Here is a 25,866-nt window from a genome sequence, read left to right as displayed (position 1 = left end):
TAGCCTAGTTTCCAGAATGAACACGGAAGTGAACCGTTAGCCAACTGATCACACGAAGGCTGCGTCCAAAATCGCATAGGCCTACTCTCTTGAGTACTTCTTTTGAATAAGTAATTACTTCACGACCTCTATAAAAAGGATGTATATGAGTGTGTGTAGTATGAATGTAATCTGGACGTACTTCATTCGCCATGTTGTCATTATCATGTGCGTCAGTCGCAATAATCAATATCGACTTATCGCACAATATGTATGACCTCAATAATTTTTGGTGAGACAATATATCGGCCATTATGTTTACATGATAATGAATGTCACCAACATTTTGCCAATCGTGCTGTCATCTTGTCTGTTCTCCGTGTCGGAAGCGAAAGGCTGTGTTCATAGAGATGCGATATCCTCCTGAGACCCAGAAAAAAAAAGTTTTTTTTTTCCATGTCATCACACTGTTTAGAGCACAATAAACTAATGGTAAAAAAAACATTTTTGAAAAATAAAATTTTATTCATACGTTATGCTATGTCCTCTGTAGTGGACGCCAGGACTAAGTTGTTTAAAAAATAAAATGACATGAAATTATATGTATAGACAAAAACAATGGGATTTTTTTTCTATCACCAATAAATTTTGGGGTTTCAGGATTTTTTCAACCAAAATTTGTATAAAGATTATTCTCAACTATGTTATGAAAGAAATAACGGAATGAATTGATACACCATTTTACTTTATGCAATATGTGGGTAAAATGGCCATAAATTAATATTCCCATTCAATGCAATGTATCTATACACTGTATCTAATTTGCACATTAATGTGTTCTTGGAGCAACATTTAATGAAAAAAGAAGTGTAATAATTGGAGTAATAATTGGCATTAATTGGAGTAATAATATCTAATATTTCATAGGAATATTGATGTATAATTTATTTCCATATTCACTTGTTGTGTCTCACAAAATGCCTGATAAACATGATTTAAGTCCTGACGTCCTCTACAGTGGACACGTTTGAAATCAATGCCCTGTTCTGTAACAGAAAGTCATTTTTTTATTTGAAACCCCTTAACATTTTCCTGAGATGTTGTTTTATGAAATACAATTTGAAAAGTAGTCCAATTTAAATTATAATTACAATATATTATCATATTTCCATAAGATCACTAAATTTGATCACTAAATGAATGTCAGACATTTTTAAAGACCAAGGATAAGTTGTTTTCATGGTGAAACCTCCAAATATTTGGTATCTCTGAAAAGTCCTGAATGTGCTCTTTACAGGACACCCAGGTTGTGTCATGTGACATGTATGATGTCAGAGAAATTCACTAAAAAATAATGTCCACTACAGTGGACAAAAGTCTATTCTTGGGTCCCAGGAGGATAAGTCATCGACAGGTTAAAAAAAGGCGCGGTTTGAGACCGGTGTTCAAGTTTTTTCCTGGTCCAACTGCACTCGATTTCAGAGCCGCAAATATAAATGTCTCAGTGCAAATGGTGCACACTAAAATAATTTTAGCAGTAGATATGGCCTGTTGACGCTTCTGTGCCTTTGTTCACACTGACATTTGTGTTTTCAGCAATAGTGTGCACCCTTACTTTACAGAGAAAATCTCCGTAAGTGCCTTTTGTGCGTTTGCGAGTGTGTTTTATTTATTTTCTGCTTGTTACTTTGCATTTTTCTGAGAAAATATTTGTTTAGTATTTATTCAAGTTTTTTTTTAATTTGGGATATTTAATTTACATGATCTAAAGAATTAAAAGGTTGTTGTCATGAGAAAGTGTGTAGGCTTACTTGGATTATTATGCTGGTATATTATGATTATATATTCAGTGGCATAAAATGGTCTTAAAATGACAATAATATCGTTTATCACAATTATTTCTGGGACAATATATCGCACGACAAAAAGTATTTATCGTGACAGGCCTATGCGCCATTCACAAATCCTCTCCCGTGGCCTCATGGGATAGTAAAGTGTCTATCATATGCACACTTCAGAATCTCACCGGAAGTAGTTGGTCATCCGGGTACTTTTTGCCAAATCTTTTATGAGGATAATTCTTCTTTTGTGACGCACTGTTTTTCGCCTACTATATACACTCTAAAAAGTTTAACTATGATTTACTCAATTTTTTTGGTGAAACATTTTTACCCTCAGAAAAAGTGAGCAAATTTTAAAGCTGTGAAATCAATGAAATATACTGTATGAATTGAGTAAATGCAAGTAAAGAAATTAAGTAAATCTGAGTAACTGCATCTGGTACATTAACAAATAAAATTGAGTAGAAATAATTTAACATGTAAACATTTAAAAAACAATATTTATGAGTAATATTAACTGTTTTTATTTATGAGCAATATTAACTTTTTATTTCCTCTAAACCTTTGTAAAATAGTATTCCATACAACCACCAGTATGACATTGGCCTTTATTGTCGATGAGTACAGCAATACAGCATATTTTACACTGTTTTAACATGTAGCCTATACAATATTGCCAACATTTAAACTAATTTAACAAACATTTTAGAATTAGAAATTAAACATTTAAACATTCAGGTAGCCTAATTCAAGTGTAATCAACCAATCTGTTATCCAATTTCCACCGGATCAGCACTGGTTCTCATGCCGGAGACGGACTCGTGTTCTGTGGGTGAACTTCGAACTTCAGACCGGCGTCCTGCGTTTCACTCATAGCCAAAAGATAAGATGTTTAACTCAACCAATCAAGTGAATGATATTCAGAGATTTTATTAAGTTAATAAAGTTAGATATTACTGTAATATTCACTAAGCCACAGAATTATTGTTTAGAGTGTAGTAGGGAAGTATGCGATTTCGGATGCAGCCGTAGTTCTGCATGCATGCAACTTTTCTTGGTACCGGTCATTATGCAGTTCCCATCTTCTTATCTCTGCAGCTGAGAGCAGATCGCAATCTTCACATCTATAACAATGTACCTGTGGCTGGCAGATAAACGCAAGTGCCATTCTGTTTGCACAAAGTTTGTGGTGTGGTGATAAAGAGAGTAATGCCTCAGTAAAACAGTGAGTTCTCTTAAACTCTTTACCTAGCTACTGTGGTCAACGGCCACCACTAGTACATAGTTTACAACAAATTTACCTTTTGGACGCACTGGGGCAAAGAACAACTTTGTACTTTATCTACCCTTAAAGTTAGTACCTTGAAGTAGTAATATCTACCTTTAAGGTACTACTATAAACCTTTTAGGGGTTAATAAGCTAGAAAGTGACAAGCTGTTGTGCCCCTAAAGATACAATTTTGCACATTTTGTTTGAGAGTTGACTAAACAAACATGCCATAATTCGGCCCAAAAAGTCTGAAAAGAGATTTCTCGAGACGGGACGAGAGGGGTGTAATAAGCGAACAAAGCAACTGAACCAAATATAGCCTAAGCCTGAATGTGAGAGATTTAATTATATATAATTGATTATAACATATTGATTATATAGCATACTCTCTCATTTGTGTTTGTTTTTATTTGTTAATTTTTGAAGAGACCACATTGATATTTAATAAAAGATTATTTAGGTCTCCTGAGCTCTTTTTTTATTTTTGTCATATTAAAGAGACAGTAGACCAATCTAAAGAAAGTGTTCACCACAAAGTGCATCGCTATAGTTTATTTGGCTTATTCACACACTACCGGTCAAAAGTTTTAGATCGGTAAGATTTTTAATGTTTTTAAAAGTCTCTTCTGCTCACCAAGGCTGCATTTATTTGATTAAAAATACAAACAAAAACAGTCATATTGTGAAATATTATTGCAATTTAAATCAGCTGTTTTCTATGTGAATATATAGTTAAGTATAATTTATTCCCGTGAATTTTCAGCATCATTACTCCAGTCTTCAGTGTCACATGATCCTTCAGAAATCACTCTAATATGATGATTTGATGCTCAAGAAACATTTATGATTATTATCAATGTTGAAAACAGTTTTTTACATTTTTATTTCATGATGCTATGATGAATAGAAAGTTCAAAAGAACAGCATTTATCTGAAATCTAAAGCTTTTGTAACATTAAACACTAACGTTTAAAAGTTTGGGGTCAGTAAGAATTTTACATTTTATTTTTGGGGGAAAGAAATAAAATAAATCAATACTTTTATTCATCAAGGATGAGTTAAACTGATCAAAAGTTACAGTAAAGACATTTATAATGTTAGAAAATATTCTATTTTAAATAAATGCTGTTCTTTTGAACTTTCTATTCATCAAAGAATTGTGAAAAAAAAATTGAAAATAATAATGAATGGTTTTTTTGAGCATAAAATCATCATATTAGAGTGATTTCTGAAGGATCATGTGACACTGAAGACTGGAGTAATGATGTTGAAAATTCAGCTTTGATCACAGGAATAAATTACATTTTAAAATATATTAAAATAGAAAAGTCATTTTAAATATTTCACAATATTTCTGTTTTTTTTTTATTGTTTTTTATCAAATAAATGCAGCCTTGGTGAGCAGAAGAGACTTCTTTTAAAAACATAAAAAATCGTACCGATCTTTTGACCAGTAGTGTACACAAACCAATCGAAACTCGACGGCAAAATAAAAAAGTTAACTTTTTTTTCTGCACTCAACGCATTCAATGCCTTTCCTCATTTCTCACCCCGCTCTCATTGTATTTCCAGTTCTCGAAACCTACAGAAAACCATATAGACAGTCTGCTTTTCATAATCAGCCATGCTTTTATTCATCAACAACTATTCTCTTTTGTGTGCAGCTGTTTAAATGAGACCATTATTTGTTCAGGCCTTTCCGACAAGCATTCAATTCAACAGTCCATTTCTAGACTATATTACATCAGCGCAAATCAGATTACACATGATTATCTGAACGGAAAATTAGAAATATGAGCACAAGCTTTTGTTTTTACTCCAACATTGTTTCATATCATTTATTTGATGTGATTCTGCATAGATTGGCCGGAGATATGAATGGAGCAACAGATTCATGGGAAATTCCTGAAGAGACATGATAAAAATGGAAACAATATAAGCATGGGTGGTGGACTGTATTGTTTTCTCCAGAAAAATGATACACACCTATTGTAAAGCAAAGCTTGTGATGACTGTTGATTTGTTAAGCGTGTGTGCTCTGTGAAATCTTCTTTTGGGATGTTTATGTGTATCTTGGAGTAAGTTTGGAATATTTTCATGTGGCAGAAAGAAAACAGATTGTCCGAGGGGTGGAGCGATACGTGTTGTGAATGTGTTGCCCCGTTTGCAGCTGGACCCTCTCTCTCTCTCAGCAGGAAACGAGGGGGAGGCTTTAGTGGGCCGGACAGGAAACACTCGCAAAACTGGCATCCTGTTGATCCACTGATGGTCAGTCAGATAGAAATACAGGACATGGCTTTATTCAGCCAAAGAGTGGACGTTGCGCACACACGTACATTTTCAAGGGGAATTTTAACTGTGAACTTCCCTTTCTCTAGACAGGAAAGTAAGAGGAAGTAGCGCGAAAAAAGTGTTAAGTCACAAAATTAAAAGTCATTTCACTTTCTTTCTTTCTTTCTTTCTTTCTGTTCATTATTAATATTTGTATGTTTCTCTCTCTCTCTGTCTGTCTTCCCAGGATGTTGGTGTGTATGGAAAGCTGATCTGAGGATCTGGTGAGACGCAAATCTGATAATATCGACTGACTGTTGACTTAAATAGTTATTTCATTACATTTACACTCTTACTGAGGGGAACAAAGTAGAGGAACCTCTCAACATGGACACACTTCATAAATTAAATGCCATCTTCATCATACAGAGAGCACGAAATCAATCTGAACACTTAAGCTAGGGCTTTACGATTTATTAAAATCATGATAGTGCTGTTCGTAAAGACTGCAGTTTAATGAAATAAATACATGCGCCGCTTTTTTTAGAGTGAAGTGCAGCACTGTGTTGTTTTACACGCAAACATCCAGTGTTTTCAGCGGCTCAGAGCGATCTCATCTCTGAGTTTGTGTGGCTTATGACGTACGTTTGGGAACACAACATGCGTTTAGGAACATCATCTTCACAAACTTGTGATGAGAAGCAATTATAAACCTGCCATTGTCAACAAAAGAGAAGCTGAAAGGTCTCTGTGGTTTCGACTGAAATAAAGCTCAATGGTTAAACGTTTAACAGCAAGAGCCATAAATATAAGTACTATAATTGTACATTTGTAAAATAAAATGATTGTTATTATAAAATTATTTTAAAACTAATATTATTTACAGTGCAATATTACTGGAGTATATATATTTTTAATTCGTCTAAAGTAATTAAATTAAAATTCGATAAATTAATTTATTATTATTATATAATAAATATAATATATAATCATTTTGGTAAAACTTTACAGTAAGGTTTCATTAGTTTGTATCAGTTAACTACTTTATTAACATGAACTTAGATTAAACAATACTTCTACAGCATTTATTAATCTTATTTAATGTTAATTTTAACATTTACTAATACATTATTCAAATCAAAAGTTGTATTTGTTAACGTTAGTTATTGCACGGTGAACAAACAATGAATGAATGTATTTTTATTAACTAACATTAACAAAATAAATGTTATTTTGTATAATTTTATTTTCTGATTTTCTAATTATTAGTCATATTGATATATACCAATGATCACCACAAACTTGGAGCCTTTTTAAATCACATTACAATCAATAATTTTTGATTTTGACACAACATTTCGATTTTTTTTCTCCAAATCGTGCAGCCCTAACTTAACTCACACTGAATGCCATTGCATTAGATATTAAATAGCTTACTGGATACTACTGTCAAATTAATCCCCCTTTATCTTGTTTCTATGGGAAGAAGCTCTGTTTCCAGGGTGATGAGCTGTGTGCTTTGAAAATATCCAATATTATGGGCTGTGCTTGCTGTAAGCAGAGGAAGGCCAGTAAATCTGTGTCGAATCCCAACTCGTGCGACACAGGCAATGGGATCCAGTCATTAGAGCCCTCCCGATACATCCCGGATCCGACTTTTAACCCATCAACGGGGTTGATCCCGAACTTTAATGATTTTTCAAACGCAGTGCCGGCTCCCCTGTCTCGCCCAGCTGCCATCACAGGTGTGTAAAGTGTCCGTTTCAGTGTTTGATAATGATGATAGCGTTACTTCCCTTACTGAATACTAATATGTGTGTGTGTGTGTGTTTGTTCAGGAGGAGGTGTAACACTCTTCATAGCCCTCTATGACTATGATGCCCGTACAGAGGATGACCTGAGTTTCCAGAAAGGAGAAAAATTCCATATTATCAACAACACGTAAGTTCAAACCAGGACAGATTCACACAATCTTTTTTTGACCACAAATACTAACCATATCTTCCTTTTTTCGCCTTGCTTCTCTCTCTCTGTGGTTCCTCCTGTCCCTCTTTCTGTCTCATTTCCTTTTTTCCTGGACTTTCTGATATCTCTCTCTCCGACTCCGTCCTCTGCCCGCAGCGAGGGCGACTGGTGGGAAGCTCGTTCCCTGGACACAGGGAAGTCTGGGTACATTCCCAGTAATTATGTGGCCCCTGTGGACTCCATACAAGCTGAGGAGTGAGTTACACGTAAACATGCACTTTCATGAAGATACACTCACATTATATGCATTTTAAAATACACGTTTTTGTGGTCAAAACAGGTGGTATTTTGGGAAGATGGGCCGGAAAGATGCCGAACGACAGCTATTGGCACAAACTAACCCCAGAGGGACATTCCTAATACGTGAGAGCGAGACAACGAAAGGTAAATGCTTACATTTAGCTTTTACATTTCGCTTCCAGTAAGGACTACTAATGCTTTAAAATTAAGACTGTCAATCAAAAATATATTTGTAGTGTTATGATATTATGTAGATTTGTGATTAATCTCATATTTTTTGTAGTTAACATTCATTTCCTTTTTTGAAGGAAGAAAAATATATTTGTATAAGTAGGGAAATATATGTGCATATACACTAATGTTCAAATGTTTGGGGTCAGTAAGATTATTAATACTTTTGTACAGCAAGCAGGGCTTGACATTAACTTTTTTTCCCACCAGCCACTGTGGCTAGTGGTTTTTCAAAGTTTCTAGTCATTCAGCATTTTCACTGGCCACAACTTCGACATCGATACCATGTGGGAAAAACTGCCATATAGATATTTTTTATTTTATCTCATAAAATCTGCTGTCATTTTAAGACCTGACGCACATGTTACACGTGTTTTCTTCCTCAACTTTACGTTCACTTAAAACATAACTTGACTGTGTTTACGTGAACACTCACCAAGACCGGCATTTTGACATTATTTTGTGTGTGTTTGACTGTTTAAGCGCAACTAAAATGTTCTCAATTTAGTACTGAGAGGCGGCTTTATACGCGCACTTTGGATGTGAGCACAAAATCTGCGGGAATGAGTAAAATTATGTGCAATATGTCCAAATCCCACATTGAAATTCAAGCCCTGTAACACCAATGATCATCCAGAGCAAATGAAACGAGTGAGTGAGGAGAGGCGGGTTGGTGTGTCAAGATGAGAGAGAGAGAGAGAGAACAGCTGGTATCGTGTATCTATTCTGCGGAAAATGAGTATTGGAAGCGTTTCAGATATTTTAGTATCAATATGTATCGAAAAATCTATATTTTTGACAACACTTAGTTTATTATTTTTTTAATAACATTTAACATTTATTTCAAAACCTTTTAAAAACCTCACCGACCCCAAACTTTTGAATGGTCACATTTCTCTTTTTTTTTACTGCAAATCAGTCTTCTTTAACCAGAGGACAAATTAAATGCAATTATCAAATGACAAACACCATCTTGTGTTAACAATAATTTAAAACGTGTTTAATCACATGCATTAACATTGATAGCCTACATTTAGTGCATAAAAAAAAACATCTAGCATACGTCACTTCTTTTAAAGTGCCATTCAAAAAGTACAAAGAAAGGAACAACTGTGTTATAGTTAATGGTGTTCAATACAGTGGATGTTCAGTAATGCACGTTATTTTAATAATTGCCCAGATGACACGAAAATACATAAATGCCAATGCAGTTATTTAGTGCAACTGAAAAGATTATTCTTTTTAGTAATCTCATTATTAAAATGTGGTTTGATATCCCCTGAATTCATCTTGCCAACCAATTTAAAAACAGAAGGATGTTCAAACCTTTGAAAATGAGTTTAAATGCATCTTTTCGCCTCTTTTTAGGAGCGTACTCTTTGTCCATCAGAGACTGGGATGATGCGAAGGGCGAACATGTCAAGCACTATAAGATCAGGAAGCTGGACAATGGCGGTTATTACATCACAACGAGGACACAGTTTGATACCGTCCCGCAGCTGGTGGAGCATTACACAGGTAAGTGCAATACTAGGACACTTCACACACATATAACACACTTTTATTTGAAAAATGTTATTATACATATACATATTGTATTAAAGAGGTCCTATTATGCTCATTTACAGTTTCATGATTGTGTTCATGCGGTCAACTAGGATACATCATTAAATGTTAAAAAAAAAACTTCTGAAAAGTCTATATTAAGTCTATATTAAAGAATTTCTTCAGAAGGAAGGATCGTTTATTGGCTCTACTGTATATGTGGCGTGTTTATATTTACTGCGATTAAAGAGATCAATAGGTCAGTTTATTTTTGCCCATCTTTATTTCCTCTTTGTGCCCAAATGACTTCTCTGCTTCGACCGAGTGCATCTTTTGTATCGGTTTCTGTTAGTGATCCTCCTACTCAACCTGTCAGTCTTGTGCTATCAGCCTTCCTGTTTCACTGTTATTGTTGAATCTACAGTCTCTCTCACACACCCACCCACATGCGTGTATGCTCTCATGAATATACAGCGGTGCTTCTCAGACAGACCACTTCAACAGTTAGATTGAAATTAGACAACCCACTCCCCCAAATATGGGGCAAACCACCAATTACCACTGAACAGTTACTTTCAGTTCTGAGCGCTGAAGACATTTGTACTCTACATATTGAAATAGTCCCACTTTTATTAATCCAAATTTTACCAGACTGCTTCTTTCATTTAAATGAACTGGAGTACTACTGTTCACTAGCTAATGAGTTGGACTGAACACTCAAAATTTTGGGGTCTGAAAGATTTTTTTTTTTTTTTATAATTATTTATTTTATTTAACAAGGATGCATTAAATTGATCAAAACTGACTGTAAAGGCTTTTACATTTTTACAAAAAAAACAAAAACAAAATTTTTTTTTTACATTCTTTTGAACTTTTGAACTGATCATGTGACACTGAAGACTGAAGAAATGATGCTGAAAATCCAGCATTGCATCACAGGAATAAATTACAATTTACATTATATTCACATAGAAACCAACTTTTTAAAGTTGCAATAATATTTCACAATATTACTGATTTTACTGTATTTTTGATCAAATAAATGCACCTTTGGAGAGCAGAAGAGACTTCTTTCAAAAACAGTAAAAAAATCTTTCCGACCCCAAACTTTTGAAGAGTACTGTGTAACCGTCAGGTATTTATTGAAGTGAGACAGTAGAAACACTATAATACATTAAAAAGTCAATTGCTTCATTTTTATGAGATTTTTAATCTATCAATGAATTAATTGCAGTGTTGTTGTTTTTTTTTGTAATTTATAATTAATTTATTTATAAAGATATTTCTAATGTAATAATAATAGTAATTATATAAATATATTATTACTTTTAAATTGTTATAAATATATTATTAAAAGTAAACATCATTATATTAGAAAATAGTTTAAGATAATACTTATAATCTAACACATCTTTAGCATAATGCTCTCTCCACTGTGTGTCAGTGAGCTCTGGCGCCCTCTGCTGAGTGAACATGTATCACAGGTTTTTCATGCATATATGTGCTTGTGATTCCTTCTTTTAATCTGATTTGTGTATTTGTAAATGTTTGTTTTACATAGCTTGCTATAGCCTGTTGTCTCCTCTCGTTTCTATCCATGTCTTTCTTTTTCTCCGTCCTCTGTCCTTCAGAGCGTGCAGCAGGGCTGTGCTGCCGTTTGATTGGCAGCTGTAGGCGGGGCATGCCTAAACTGGCTGACCTGTCAGTGAAGACTAAGGATGTTTGGGAGATTCCCAGGGAGTCACTTCAGCTCATTAAGAAACTGGGCAATGGCCAGTTTGGTGAAGTGTGGATGGGTAGGAACCACAAAAAGCATGGGAACATGTTGCAGGAGGAAGGGAACAAACCTCGCACGCCTTGCTCGCCCTGCCTGTGGTACAGTGCCTTGCAAAAATATCAAATTTCTTAAAGGTACAATATGTAACTTTTGGCCATCTAGCAGTTAAAAAAACTAAACTGCATGCATTTTGTGGAAGAACATTGTTTTTGGTTTTGCTTCGTCTGTGCGGATGAATATGGTTCCTACTGTTCATAAAACATTCACTACTAGACTCAAGATATATAATCAGTTTAGATGGAAAGGATCTCAAGCTGACTAGATGAAGACGTTACTGTAGCTTTACCCATTATTAGACATGATACTTGAAAATAAATTCCAGCACAGCGCTACAACAACCATAATGAAATGATTTTCACAATAGATGATGCTTTACACTGAACTCTATGGAAGCTTGTTTCCGCCACAGAGTGAAAAGTAAAAAAGGTAATTGCGACTTTTTAATCTCACAATTCAACTTTTTTTTCTCATAATTGCAAGTTTACATCTCACAATTCTGACTTTTTATCTCAGAATTACGTGATATAAAGTCGCAATTGCAGATTATAAAGTCAGAATTGCGTGATATAAAGTCGCAATTGCGTGTTATAAAGTCAGAATTATGAGATATAAACTCGCAATTGTGAGAAATATACTTGAAATTCTGACTTTTTTTCTCAGAATTGCATGTTTATATCTTGCAATTCTGACTTTATAACACGCAATTGGGAGATATAAAGTCAGAATTGCGTGAAATAGTCGCAATTGTGAGAAAAAAGTTAGAATTCTGACTTTATAAGACGCAATTGCGACTTTATTTCACGCAATTCTGACATTTATATCTCGCAATTCTGACTTTATAACACGCAATTGCGACTTTCACGCAATTCTGACTTTATTTCTCGCAATTCTGACTTTATTTCATGCAATTGCGACTATTTCATGCAATTGCGACTATTTCACGCAATTGCGACTATTTCACGCAATTGCGACTTTATTTCACGCAATTCTGACTTTATTTCACGCAATTCTGACTTTATATCTCACAATTGTGACTTTATATCTCGCAATTCTGACTTTATATCTCGCAATTCTGACTTTATTTCACGCAATTCTGACTTTATATCTCGCAATTCTGAGAAATAAAGTCAGAATTGCGAGATGTAAACTCGTAATTGTGAGATAAAAAGTCGCAATTTATCTTTTAAAATGTTTTATTCTGTGGCGGAAACAAGCTTCCATAGAACTCTGTTAGAGAGCTAAATATGGCAATTTATCTGTTCAATAAAATTCTCGTGTTGAGTATAAAATTCACTTGTTGAGTAATAAAAACACCATCTTCACATTGCTTTTATTTTATTTTATGTTTTATTTATGTCCAGCGAAAACCATCCCGACTGGTCTAAAATATAAACGCTTATAACAGGCGTAATAAAACATAGCGTTTTGGAAGGAGGATTGATGATGCATTGACTCATTATAGGGCTGGGCGATATGGACCAAAAGTCATATCCCGATATATTTAGGCTGAATATCGATATACGATATATATCCTGATATTTTTTCCACAAAGTGAGAGCAAATGTTCAGTCAAAGTCAAAGCCAAATATGACATGTCACAAGTAGTTTTATTGAAACTGGCTATTTCAGTGAACAGTTGCAAAATCAAATGAATAAATTATAAACAGGTTTCTTCACCTTAGGGCTGCACGATTATGACAAGTACTGTCCCCCTTTACTTAACATAAATTGTAAGAATATGACTAGTAAAGACTAGTAGGCTACTAATAAATAAACAGTAGGCCTATGCTAAAGCTATTAAATAGCAGTCCCAAACTAGTTTTTGTTAATACAATGTGGTATGAGCCACTACAGTCATTTAAAAATCTAAAAAATAACACAAAGAAAAATAAAGTGGCATTTTGGGGTTACACGACAGTTACCATGGTGAATACACAATATTAACAATAACTGTTAATGAAACATGGAAACTGCTCCTGGTGAATAGAATGAAAATCATACCTGCATTACTTTTATTTCGTGTAATTTACAACGTAACGGCGTTGCATGCTCGTAGTTTCTTTTGCACTTTATATAGCCTACAGTGAAGCGATACACAGCGCGCGCTGCCGCATTTGCGCGTGCAATTGAAGAGTGTTCCGAGCACAGTATAACGGCTGACAGGACAAGAAAGTCCGTGTTTCTGAGGTGAAAAACTTTATTTCAGTGTACACTTATGTCACTGCCTGGTAGTTCCTATTGTGCTGGGTTTTCTGAAGTAGTCATGATTCGCCTCTCATAACATAACATCCTCTAAACACGCACGCAGAGTGGAAGGAGGGGCGGACTATTTGAAAATTTGAACTATATCGATATATGCGATATGGTCTAATTCCATATCGCATTTCAAAATATATCGATATATTTTTTTATATCGATATATCGCCCAGCCTTAACTCATTATTTACATTTTGTTTGTTTTGAACATAAAAAGTTACATATTGTACCTTTTTAAAGAGATAGTTCAGCCAAAAATTTACTCACAACCATCAAATCGAACCAACCCTGAATATATATTTTTTTCTTCTGCAAAACGTAAAAGAAGATTTTGAATAACGTCGGTAACCAAACAGTTTTAGGTACCATTTGACTTTTTTTTTGCAAGGAACTTTGTAGATGAAAGCGTGGAAATGTCAGGGAAATAACGTAAGGCTGTGCTGTTTTTGTTCTCTCTCTCTCTGGTCCTTCTAACATTGCATGCCACCCTGTTTCCCTCCTTTTCCACCCCCCCCCCCCCCCCCCCCCCCCTCTCTTTCAACACTCCTAACAGGAAGTAATGATGGTTTATGTTGCTACTTGACTAAAGCCTGTCCAAATGCCACGCCCCAAACACTGGGTTTAGGGCGGGACGCCTGGGAGATCGCCCGGGATACGCTGCAGCTCAACAGAAAGTTGGGTCAGGGTTGTTTTGGCGACGTCTGGATGGGTGAGACAGAAACGACAGTGTCGATGTCCATGTCAGCATTTGCTAAAGCTACAGCCGGCATTCCCAAAGGATGCATCAGTCTTTGGCACTTTAGCACGTTTTTCCATGCTATTTCGGTCCAGACCATTGCATAGGCCAATCGCCAATGCACTCGTAATGACAAGAGAACATGGAAAGGTGTCCTTCTGTGGGCCATTCACAATGCTGAATATCCAAAATGCATAAAGCACAAATGCTGTGATTGACCCTGCTTTGCCAAGCATCAGTCTATGGTTCTGAACTGTCAGCTTATCCTCAAATGCACTACGTCAGCTAAACCCCAATAGCATTTTAGCCATGTATCGATGTTCATTGACAATAAAAATGCAACAGCACATTTGACAAACATTGCATACATATATATATATATATATATATATATATATATATATATATATATATATATATATATATATATATATATATATATATATATATATATATATAAAAGGTAGTCTGCAGTAATCCCAGCTTCCTGTTGCTTTGGTGTGTGGCCGTATTCCCAGATGCCTCTACATCTGTTTCTCCCTACCCCTTCTCTCATCCCCTTAAACATTGCCATGTCCAAACGCTTCTTCCGACTGTGTCTGACACCATTTCTGCATGTAGGCATGTGGAATGGCACAACTAAAGTTGCGGTGAAAACCCTGAAGCCAGGCACCATGTCTCCGGAGGCCTTCCTGGACGAGGCCCAGATCATGAAGAGGCTCCGGCATGATAAACTGGTACAGCTGTATGCTGTGGTGTCTGAGGAGCCCATCTACATCATCACAGAGTTCATGAGTCAAGGTATATACAGTTATGAGAGTGTTGTCTGAGAGAGACAACAGGCCTTCATGTTTATATGCACTACCATTCAAAAGTTTGGGGTCGGTAAGATTTGTTAATGTTTTTGAAAGGAGTATCTTATGCTCACCAAAGTTGCTTTTGTTTGATTGAAAAAATACAGTAAAAACTGTTATATTGTGAAATATTATTATAATTTAAAATAACTGATTTCTATTGTAATATATTGTAAAATGTCATTTATTCCTGTGATCAAAGCTGAATTTTCAGCATCATTACTCCAGTGTTCAGTGTCACATGATCCTTCAGAAATCATTCTGATATGCTGATTTGCTGCTCAAGAAATGTGAAAGTTCAGAACAACAGTATTTATTTAAAGTCAAATTCTTTTGTAACATTACAAATGTCTTTAATGTCACGATATTAAGCATTCTTGCTGAAAATTTAATAAAAAAATCTTACTGACCCCCAGCTTTTGAATGATAATGGATGTTTTTATACTATATAAATATTTAAAAAAAAATAATATAAATATATATATATATATATATACACACACAAACATAAACATTTCTTTGATGCTTCTGTTTAGGAAGCTTGTTGGACTTTTTGAAAGATGGAGATGGCAGAAATCTAAAATTGCCTCAACTCGTGGACATGGCAGCCCAGGTAAAGCTTCTCATTAGTCAACAAATATCTATAAAACATTTATTATCCATTACTGGGACAGTCTTCCTGAAGCAACTTAGTGTTAAATGGTTAAAGTTGTAACCAAGAAGCTGGTGTTCGGTCGAGTGAGCACCATGTAGTGCGATTCTCAAATTTTACTCAGTTTATTGAATCAAAAACTTGCAGCATTACCAGAATTGTTCTTTGCATTTCCCATTTCTATATATGGTAACATATCAAGCCATTATAGATCTTCAGATCCTGGTAAGTAGTATTAGCATGAAATGTACACCACTGGTGATAAGACTCCCAGATATCTCAGTCGTTCTGTACACGGTTAATCACCCGTGAAACTTTGGATAAGAAAAAAATAAGATGCCTTGAAAAACAAATGTGTCAAGATACGCATCTTTCTTTGTATTTTTGAGAGCTAAAAAAATAACATGAACTGGTGCGATTGCTCTGTTAGTGCGGTTCATTTGATTAAGTGTGAACGCTGTCATCTGAACCCTGGTGACACCAAACAAGTGGACCAAGACGCTGAAAGATGGATCTCACTCCGCTTCCAAACAAACTCTGGTGCGGCTCGAATGAAAATGAACGCAACACAGACCAAAGACATGCAAATGAACCAAAAACGGTACATGATGTCACACGATGTGACCCTTAAAAGGACAGAATGCTCAAGCATAGCTGTTTTTTCTCGCCATAGTCGCGATGTTGTCCATCACAGTTCGTCTCATCGCAGCAGATCTTCGTTCATGTGTGTGACGGAGGGATTCCTGACGCTGTTTTGACTCCCTTACACATTTTATAAGCTCTACAGGAGTCCTCAGCCGGTCAAAATACCATCATATGTAGCTACGCACATACAACGAGCGCATTAAGCCCAGAACACAGCGTTGTTGTGCTTGTTTGAAGTTCCATCGCGAAATATACATAATAAAAGACGACCAATAAGGTTGTGAACATGTCCTTATGCCTTTATAGGTTTCGGTATAGCTTCGGTGTTAAAATGCCAGTGTGAACGCTAAGCATACCAGGACTACATGTTTTTTTTTAGGCGGGGTCTGTACAAAACGAACCGAACTACAAGTGTGAACACACCCTGAGGCATTTTATAAGCTCTTCACGAGTTCACATCTGGTAAAAATAGCACCATATGCACGCATTCAGCCCAGCGCACAGCGTTGTTTAGGATGTTTATAACGTTCGGTCGCAAAATATATGTCATAAAGGCCTTTTTCTCTGTCTTTAGGTTCTGTTTAAAATGACAGTGTGAACGCTAAGCAAACCAGGACTAAATGTATCATTTGCTTTTTTGGTCCGGACCAAAAGAAGCAAGAGAACCGAACTACAAGTGTGAACACACCCTAAAACCTAATATCAATCTCACTTCTTAAGTATTGTGATGAAAGTGCTTTCTTTCCTCTAGATCGCTGGGGGCATGGCGTATATCGAGCGGATGAACTACATCCACAGAGACCTGAGAGCCGCCAATATCCTGGTTGGAGAGGGTCTGGTCTGTAAGATCGCAGATTTTGGACTGGCTAGACTCATTGAGGACAACGAGTACACAGCTAGACAAGGTCACTGACAGTCTATGACCTAAACTTGATCTTGAGTTTCATGCTTTATTTGATACTATCAAATGTTATCTCTTCTTTGCCCTTCACTCAATATCATTCCTGCTCATTTTGTTCTAATACTCATTTTACTGCAGTACAATTTTCATCTTTCATTTTATTTCCATTTAATCTAATCATTATTAAATGTGCGCTGAACTGATCGTCTCAATCCTCATATTATAGGAGCAAAGTTTCCGATAAAGTGGACCGCCCCAGAGGCTGCTCTGTATGGGAAATTTACCATCAAATCAGATGTGTGGTCTTTTGGCATCCTGTTGACTGAGCTCATCACCAAGGGCCGAGTGCCTTACCCAGGTGCGTTCATGCACACTGGCTCCGATTATGTGCTTTTTTTCTTTTGTACACTGGCAGAATGAGCTAAAATAATAGCAAATGAATAATTGGGAATTTTTACAAGTGCTTTTAACTTTGCTGTGTTTTATTTTTATTTTTTTTATTCAAAACCGTTTTTTTACAACATTGTTAGCTAGTGTATTTATATAGTAGTGTTTTCAAAATATATATTTAGTCATAAAAAGCTTTTGTTAAAAAGATTGCAAAAAAGTCATATAAAGTCAATAAAAAATGAATTAAACAACTATAAATAAAGTAATTAGTTTGGCCTTCTTGGTCGATAGCCAACATTTTCTGACGGTTAAGCACATGCTTCCACTGAAAAATAGGAAAAAATATATTTTGTATCCCATTAATGGAAAGAGCAATGTGGATCACCTGTTGTTGTCCAAAATGTACACTATTGTTAAAACTTGTTTGTTTTTGAAAGAAGTGTCTTATATTTTATATATTTGAAATATATTTAAAAATGTTATTTATTCCTGTGATCAAAGCTGAATTTTCAGCATCATTACTCCAGTCTTCAGTGTCACATGATCCTTCAGAAATCAGTATAATATGCTGAGGAATGTTGAAAACGCTTGTGCTGTTTAGTGTTTTTGAGGAAACTGTAATGAATTTTTTCAGGATTCTTTGATGAATAGAAAGTTTGATTCAGAACTACAAACACAAAAATTGTTAAAAACATGCCAGATGTGTTAAGTAGAGAGGTTTAGATAAAGGGGTTTGAGTGCTTAATAATAAATATTTAACCTGATAAAAATATTTATGTAATGTATCCGTGGTATATTTCATCTGTATATTTTTTATAAAGATCCATTTGGCCGTTAACTTTTAAATGCATCACTATGCAAAAATAAAGGTTATCCGCATGAAAGACAGACCCACAACTTGCAGATCAACATTTCTCTCCAATACGGTAGAAAATTTAATTAAATGAGATGTGGAGAATGTTAACTATGACTATATGATTGACAGGCCAGTTTACGGTGACAGGATGTGCATAACTATGCGACAGCATCCATAAAGGATGCAATTTTATGACGTGATAGTATATCCCAAAGCTTCTGCTACACTCTCAAAAGTATGTACTTTTTCTTCACCCTGAGAGTACACACTTTTAGGGCGTGTCATATAAGTAGGCGAATTGGGAAACAGCAAGTTACTCTTATAATAAAAATCCAGAGTAACAAAGTACATTTACTTGAGTACTGTAAGTACACTTTTTGAGTATCTGTACTTTACTTGAGTATTTTTTTTCTGGAAACTTTTTACTTTAACTTCACTACATTTCTGTCAAGGTCCTTGACAGAACGTCAGTCAGGGGATGATTTTGGTTTGGAAATGAAAGTCGGGTTGACGTCAAAGGCAAAAAACTTGAAATAGGGCACTATTTGAGGGAACAGACATTTTTTGGGTGTCCGAAACCATTGTGGACGTTATTGAGTGCACTTATTCAATCTCACATTCAATCCCACTACTGGAACTGTGTTCTAGAAATAAATGTTATATATGAGGGTAGGCAGGCATAGAATCAGATGCATAAGGTACTGTAACTATTACATACAACAATGCAACAATAATAAAACAATGCATTGACATTTACTTTTTACTTTTGATACGAGTACTTATGTACTTTAAGTAAAAATCGGTCTTTACAACTTTTACTAGTAACGGAGTAATATTTGACCAGTAATATCTGTACTTTCACAAGTAAGGAAGTTGTGTACTTTGTCCACCTCTGTAAAAAAAATCATACTAGTCTCATAGAATATATAATTCTCTTTCTATGTGTGTGAATTTGTGCAGGGATGAACAACAGAGAGGTGCTGGAGCAGGTGGAGCGCGGGTATCGCATGCCGAGTCCTCAGGGCTGCCCGGCTTCCCTGCACGAGCTGATGGTCCAGTGCTGGAGGAAGGACCCGGACGAGAGACACACCTTCGAGTACCTGCAGGGCTTCCTGGAGGACTACTTTACTGCTACTGAACCCCAATACCAGCCTGGAGAGAACCTGTGATAGACGCATATGCTGCATTAGCTCAATATATCCTTCAGGAAAGATGCGATTGCCTTTACTTTCTATCACAATACCTCCAAAAACTGCTGCACTGATGCACTCGATCACAGGCTCTGAACATGCAATCGCTCATCTTGTGGCGTGAGAGCTTCAAACTAAAAATGCTTTCCAAGATACTGCTCTCAGACAGCAAGATGGGTCACTTTTTTTTAAAGTAAAAACAATGGGCAATGCTAATGTTGGTTCTTTTTTAACTTTAACCCTCGGTTTCACAAACAAGGCTTAAGCCTAGACTAAAATGCATGTTTAAAGGGTGTTTTAACTGAAAGCATATCTTAAAACATGTCAGTGCCGTTTGTTTTGTCTCGAGATGCACATCAGTAATGTTTTTTTTTTTCTAAGGCACGTTTATAAAAGCTACTTTACTGTCCTAATTGAACTAAGGCCTAATCCTGGCTTAATCTAAACCCTGTCTGTGAAACCAGGCTTATAAATGTGACAGCACATATTAATACAGCTTATTACATATTTTTGTTTAGGCAATAGCAAATAGTTACCTATTTAATCATATGAATACCTGTCTGTTTCACTATATCCACCGCTGTATTTGAATGCTCTGTCTCTTATAGACTATTCAAGTCATTTCTAAAGAGTTATTCTGGACAACAGAAGATTTTGCTCCGATATAAAACAGAAAATCTCCACTGGACATTCGGCAGCAATCCGGATAACTGAGATTTTTCACACAGCTATCTAGTCGGAGGTGTGTTTTGTGATGAATGACAGAGAAAGCTCTTCCAGCTCCTGAATGAATGTAACAATTCAGTCTTTCTTATTTTTTTGTGCCAAAAAAAGGAAACTAAATGCAAAGGTCTTGATATGCAGAAGTCAAAAATTATTACAGAGGTGATTGTGTGTCTATCTGAAAACAGTTTGAAATGCTCTTGCTTTTGTTTCTCTCGGCCGTGTTCATTTATCCAGTCATGTTATTGCTTTATAATAATCCTTTTTGTTTAATTTTTGAAGTCTAACAGTCTTGTATTATCTTATTAGAGAGCAGTTCTGTTGTTTTATGGTGGCTTTAATTGACGTCAGCATTCAAAAAGACTTCCTTCAGAGCTGTCCTTTAAAATGAGAAGAAAAACTACTGTTTTGTTTCCTGCATTTTACACTGTATTTTACATCATATCTCTGTGATTTGGTTTATAATTTAAGTGGATATCAAACCTGTGCCTTTATTCAGGGTCAGTGATATTCTACTGTATTCCTGAAGTGAAGAATGTGTATTACAGTTATGTGCCATTTTATTATACTGAGCTTACTGAACTGAACCCATGTGTCTAACATGCTTCTTTTACTTGACGTACACACTCACACACTTTTGCAGGATGCTTTCACATCACAGCTGCACTTTTGATCAGTAAAAGATCTCGATCCAAACACCCACGCTATCTTATTCCTGAATGACAAGGATTGACAAAGATATCGTTAATATGTATGAAACAATAATTAAAATGATCACAGAAGTACTGGGATAAAGGCTTATAGGTCAGATAAACACTGATGTCTACAGTAGCAATCGTTACACCAGTAGGTGGCGACAAGTGACTGAATGGATTGGCATTAAAGGAGACATATCATGCTTTTAAATCGTTCCTTTTTACATATAAATCATACATTTGTAGTCTATATAAAGCGGAACTGCAATGCTTGGGTCTGAATTCCTCATTATTATAGCTCCACAGGCCCCTTTTCTGATGTGTGTCTGAGAGCAACTCGTTTTGGTGCGGTCTCTTTAAATACAATTGAGACACTTCATACCCCGCCCCCTCTCCAGGTGACACTCGGTTCAACTCCACCCCGTTCGGCCATTTTTGTAGTTTGATAGCAGAGATACGATTATCTAGCGGCACAGAAACTTTTTATTCACACGTTATTAACAAAATGTCAACAACGGAAGACTTGTCCAGCCAGCCTTACATGTTCGAGCCAGAGTCGGAGCCGGAGCGAGATGAAAATGAAGACGACGAACCTGCAGAACAACGTCTTCATATGGATGTATCGCAATGGTGTGTTACTGTATTTACACATGAAACTTTGGTCTTCCGACCTTTTACCACCGTGTCGATTTATTTTGATTAATATGTGCGAGGGAGAGAGAGCAAGACAGCGTCTAGTTTGGAGACGGTGTCTTGTTTACACTTTCGCCTGGCTCCGGAGAGAGAGAGTGTGCGCGCGCGACCGGGTCTCTCTCTCTCTCTGCTCGTTCTTTCAGTTAAACATGCGCCCTGTCACAAGCGCGGCAGTTCATCTACATTAGACGGTGTAATGAAGCGTGTGGGTTACTACATCCAACAACCGAACATTTTAACTTACCCTCTCGTAACTTCTGCATCTTTTAGCTTGGACTACAAAATTGCAAAATGGCGGATTGCTCAAAGTGTTGGGCTGGAAGTCAATGTCCTTATTTGGCAGTTCCGCTGCAAATACTGTGACGTAATAGTTCACAAAACGTCATAGATAACAGAAAAATTGGAACAGGTTGAAAAATAAGGCCAAAACAGGGTATAAAGATATCAACGAAGCACCTGAAGAGAATAATTTCAACTTTTCTGTACTTCTAAACACTCCAAATATACAACAAAATGCATTTAAGGGCTAAAAAAGTGGATTTAGCATGATATGTCCCCTTTAAATCATTTATTCAAAAGATTCGTTTAAAAATGCTGATTCATAGGCTGTCTGAAATCGTATACTCTCTTGAGTAAGTACTTATAATATATAGTATGAGTGTGTGTAGTATGAACATAATCTGGAAGTACTACATTCGCCATTTTGTTATTGTCATGTGACCTACCAGCATCAGTTGAGTCACTTCACTGTCCTTCACAAATCCTCTCCCGTGGCCTCATGGGATAGTAAAGTGTCCATCGTATGCACACTTCAGAATCTCACCGGAAGTAGTAGGTCATCCGGGTACTTTTTGACGAGTACAATGAATTCGGACATACTTCTTTTGTCACTTACAGGTTTTCGCCTACTATATAGTAGGGAAGTATGTGATTTCGGACGCAGCCATAGTGTTTTCAATGGCATCCACTGTAAAAAGCTGTATAAAGCTCCTAGATCAATTATAATTTCCACAGCTCAAATTGTCAGCTGTTTTTTGTCTACTGGAATTTTTTGGAAAGATATTTTTGCAGTGTTTCTTCAGCAGAACAATCAAAAACGCATTAAATAACAGTACAAACAAATGAAGAGAGGTATGTCTATCTCTCACAGCCTCGCTTTCATTCCTGTTAAAAATCAAAGATGGTGCTGCTGTGAATAAGGTCTATAAAGATTGAATCAATTACATTGTTACACCAGTAGGTGGCGACAAGTGACTGAACGGATTGGCATTGAATCATTAACTCAAAAGATTTGTTTAAAAAATGCTGATTCATAGGCTGTGTCTGAAATCGAATACTCTCTTGAGTAAGTACTTATAATATATAGTATGAGTGTGTGTAGTATGAACATAATCTGGAACTGAAGTACTACATTCGCCATGTTGTTATTGTCATGTGACCTACCAGCATCCGTTGCGTCACTTCACTGTCATTCACAAATCTTCTCCTATGGCCTCATGGGATAGTAAAGTGTCAATCATATGCACACTTCAGAATCTCACCGGAAGTGGGTATCCAGGTACTTTTTGACGACTCTTTTATGAGTACTGTGAATTCGGACATACTTATTTTGTCACTTACAGGTTTTCGCCTACTTTATAGTAGGGAAGTATGTAAATTCGAATGCAGCCAAACTTTTTTTTTTTTTTTTTTTTAAATAATTAATTTAAATTAAATATTTTTAAATAGACTGCAGCAAGTAACCTTTTGTCAGAACCTGACAAATGACGTAATTTTGTTGAGGTGTCTAAGCTATTCAGAATCGCAGGATTAATGTAATCTCTACTTTAAACAGATCGTGATTCTCAGTTTATCAGGAATGGTGCAGCAAGTGTGCGTCAAAGAGAAACAAACGCTCGATTGCTCACAGCTGCAGTCATTTGCTCTCCACAAGATGGCAGAAGAACCATAATGTGAAGACTGGGAGGTGTGCAGGGTTTTTAGTATGCTGTATTGGTTTATTAATTATCCTGCTGGGGTTTGTAGTCATGTTGGTACATTCTGTACCTGCACTGCTGCAGATTTGATTTTCACATTTATAAATTAAACAGCTTGTTGCATCTATAATTTTGCTGCAGCAGGGTAGATATTCTGCAGGCCTGGGGATGTGTGTGTGTGTGTGTGTGTGTGTGTGTGTTGATGATTAATTTCTAGCACGTTTTGGCATTTGTCACTGTTTATAAAAATCAGTTGTAACAAGAAAAGTAATATAGGTGGAGAAGCTTCAGATAATTCAGCTTAGGTTGACTTTCTTTTGGGCAGAATTTGTTATTGCAATCTGTGGTTTTAGATTTCAGGCTGTTTTTTTTATTATTATTTAGAATACACATCTATTAAGTAAACACTTTAATTTTCTCCTTTTTTTGTGAGAAATTGTATTTTTTTTTTATTTGCACACAGATGCATTTAGAATTTTACCCCATTTTATGGTGAGGGACAAAAATTAGCATTTATATATATATATATACATAATATAAAGCTAATTTTCCCTGTATCAAAATATTGTGTGAGTCAGTATAATGCTATAATCAGAACAACTGTAGGACCAGCACAACTGCATCAATGCAATGTTACAGCAGCCTGCATATAATAGCCAAATGATATAGCTATACATTTCTCTTCAATTGTGCAGGGAATGTTGAAAGAGCTTGGAATATGGAAGAAAATTAGAGGAAAATTCAATTACTGGAGGGCAGAGCAGATAAACTATTGGACTGTGATCTTTGACAGTCTCTAATAGATTCAGCCAATATATTATTCACAGCCCACAGTTCATATCAAAGACATTGTATATTGTGTTCAGTCATTATAGAACATCATTCAAGTTTTTAAAGAGATAGTTCACCACAAAATGAATCACCTCAAGTTGTTCCAAACCTGTAACTTACTTTCTTCCCCGGAACACAAAAGAAGTCGTCGGGTATAATGTTAGTAATGGCCAGCCTCAGTCATTGTTCACTTTCATTGTACCACCTGAATGAGTCTGTCATTTTGACTTCTCCGTCGGTGTGCATGGAAGAAAGAAAGCCATGCAGGTTTGAAACAACATGAGGCTGATGTGATTCATTTTTAGGTGAACTATATTATTTTAAGACTTAAATCTGTTTTTAATCATAGGCTATGTTCACAGTTTCTATGCCGTCATACAAAAAAATGATAAGCTTCCAGAGTGAGTGAATACATTAATTTGCAATTTCTTAGTTCACCCACAAATTTAAATTCTGTCACCATTTACAAACATGAACATTAACAAATGTCTTTTTTAACCCATCCATACAATTGGTTACCAATTTTTTTTTTATTATCAAAATATCTTCTTTTGTGTTCATAGTAATGGTTTAGGTATGAATAATGGCAGAACTTTCATTTTTAGGCGAACTCTCTCCTATTAAGCATTCAAAGCAGTTTGCACAATGCAAACTCACTTTGACCTTACAGTGTTAAGTTAATGTCACCTCTCATTTGGGGGAAAGATCTTCTGTGCACTCTAGATGATGAAATGTGCATATGGATCTCAAAAGTGCATTTGTGTCACGTAGGCAGATCTAATTGCATTTCTTCAGAGCCCCGTCGCACTGTCTGGGTGTTATTTGATGCAACACAGACAGTGAGAGAGAGAGAGAGAGAGAGAGAGAGCGAGAGCGAGAGAGAGAGAGAGAGAGAGAGAGAGAATGAATGAAGTCACGACGAGCAGAACTTCAGTACCCAGAGTCCTCCAGAGGAGGAGAAAAAAAACCTAGACCCAAGAATCTACGGAGGCCCGGATGCCCCCATCGACAAGGCACGTCTACAGCCCTCTCTGACTAGATTCCTCGGAGTTGGTTTGCAGAGGGCGAGAAACGGCGCAGAACGGCTCATTCCAACATCTCGCGCTCGCTGCACTCCCGGCGCGCTCCTGTGAGAAACTGCGGTACTCGCTTACTACAATTTTAGTTTTTTTTTTTTAAATATCCGACGTGGTGACAAAAACACGCGATTTTTTTTTCTTGTTCTCCTC

The 25,866-nt window shown here is 36.1% G+C and overlaps 1 protein-coding gene across 8 annotated transcripts in view; it reads left to right on the top strand.

Moving 5' to 3' along the window:
* yrk (Yes-related kinase) overlaps window positions 1–21,029 on the top strand; it is a 28,288-nt gene extending 7,259 nt beyond the window's left edge. Inside the window, exons 1-13 of one of the 8 annotated variants that reach the window (XM_079879138.1) lie at window positions 5,322–5,476; window positions 5,609–5,645; window positions 6,851–7,106; window positions 7,200–7,302; window positions 7,483–7,581; window positions 7,667–7,770; window positions 9,226–9,375; window positions 11,034–11,198; window positions 14,853–15,032; window positions 15,622–15,698; window positions 17,134–17,287; window positions 17,510–17,641; window positions 19,490–21,029. In XM_079879138.1, the coding sequence (XP_079735264.1) occupies window positions 6,899–7,106; window positions 7,200–7,302; window positions 7,483–7,581; window positions 7,667–7,770; window positions 9,226–9,375; window positions 11,034–11,198; window positions 14,853–15,032; window positions 15,622–15,698; window positions 17,134–17,287; window positions 17,510–17,641; window positions 19,490–19,698 (1,581 nt within the window). In that variant the 5' untranslated portion in view covers window positions 5,322–5,476; window positions 5,609–5,645; window positions 6,851–6,898 and the 3' untranslated portion in view covers window positions 19,699–21,029. Of the gene's footprint in view, window positions 1–5,321; window positions 5,477–5,608; window positions 5,646–6,847; window positions 7,107–7,199; window positions 7,303–7,482; window positions 7,582–7,666; window positions 7,771–9,225; window positions 9,376–11,033; window positions 11,199–14,048; window positions 14,205–14,852; window positions 15,033–15,621; window positions 15,699–17,133; window positions 17,288–17,509; window positions 17,642–19,489 lie in introns of those variants that run through there. The other 7 variants (XM_079879143.1, XM_079879139.1, XM_079879142.1 and 4 more) reach the window with 7 other exon arrangements.
* The last annotated feature ends 4,837 nt before the right edge of the window (window positions 21,030–25,866 follow it).

This window comes from Squalius cephalus (assembly GCF_949319135.1).
Source record: "Squalius cephalus genome assembly, chromosome: 8".
Taxonomy (NCBI): Eukaryota; Metazoa; Chordata; class Actinopteri; order Cypriniformes; family Leuciscidae; genus Squalius; species Squalius cephalus.
This window is presented reverse-complemented; position numbering and strand designations above follow the sequence as displayed.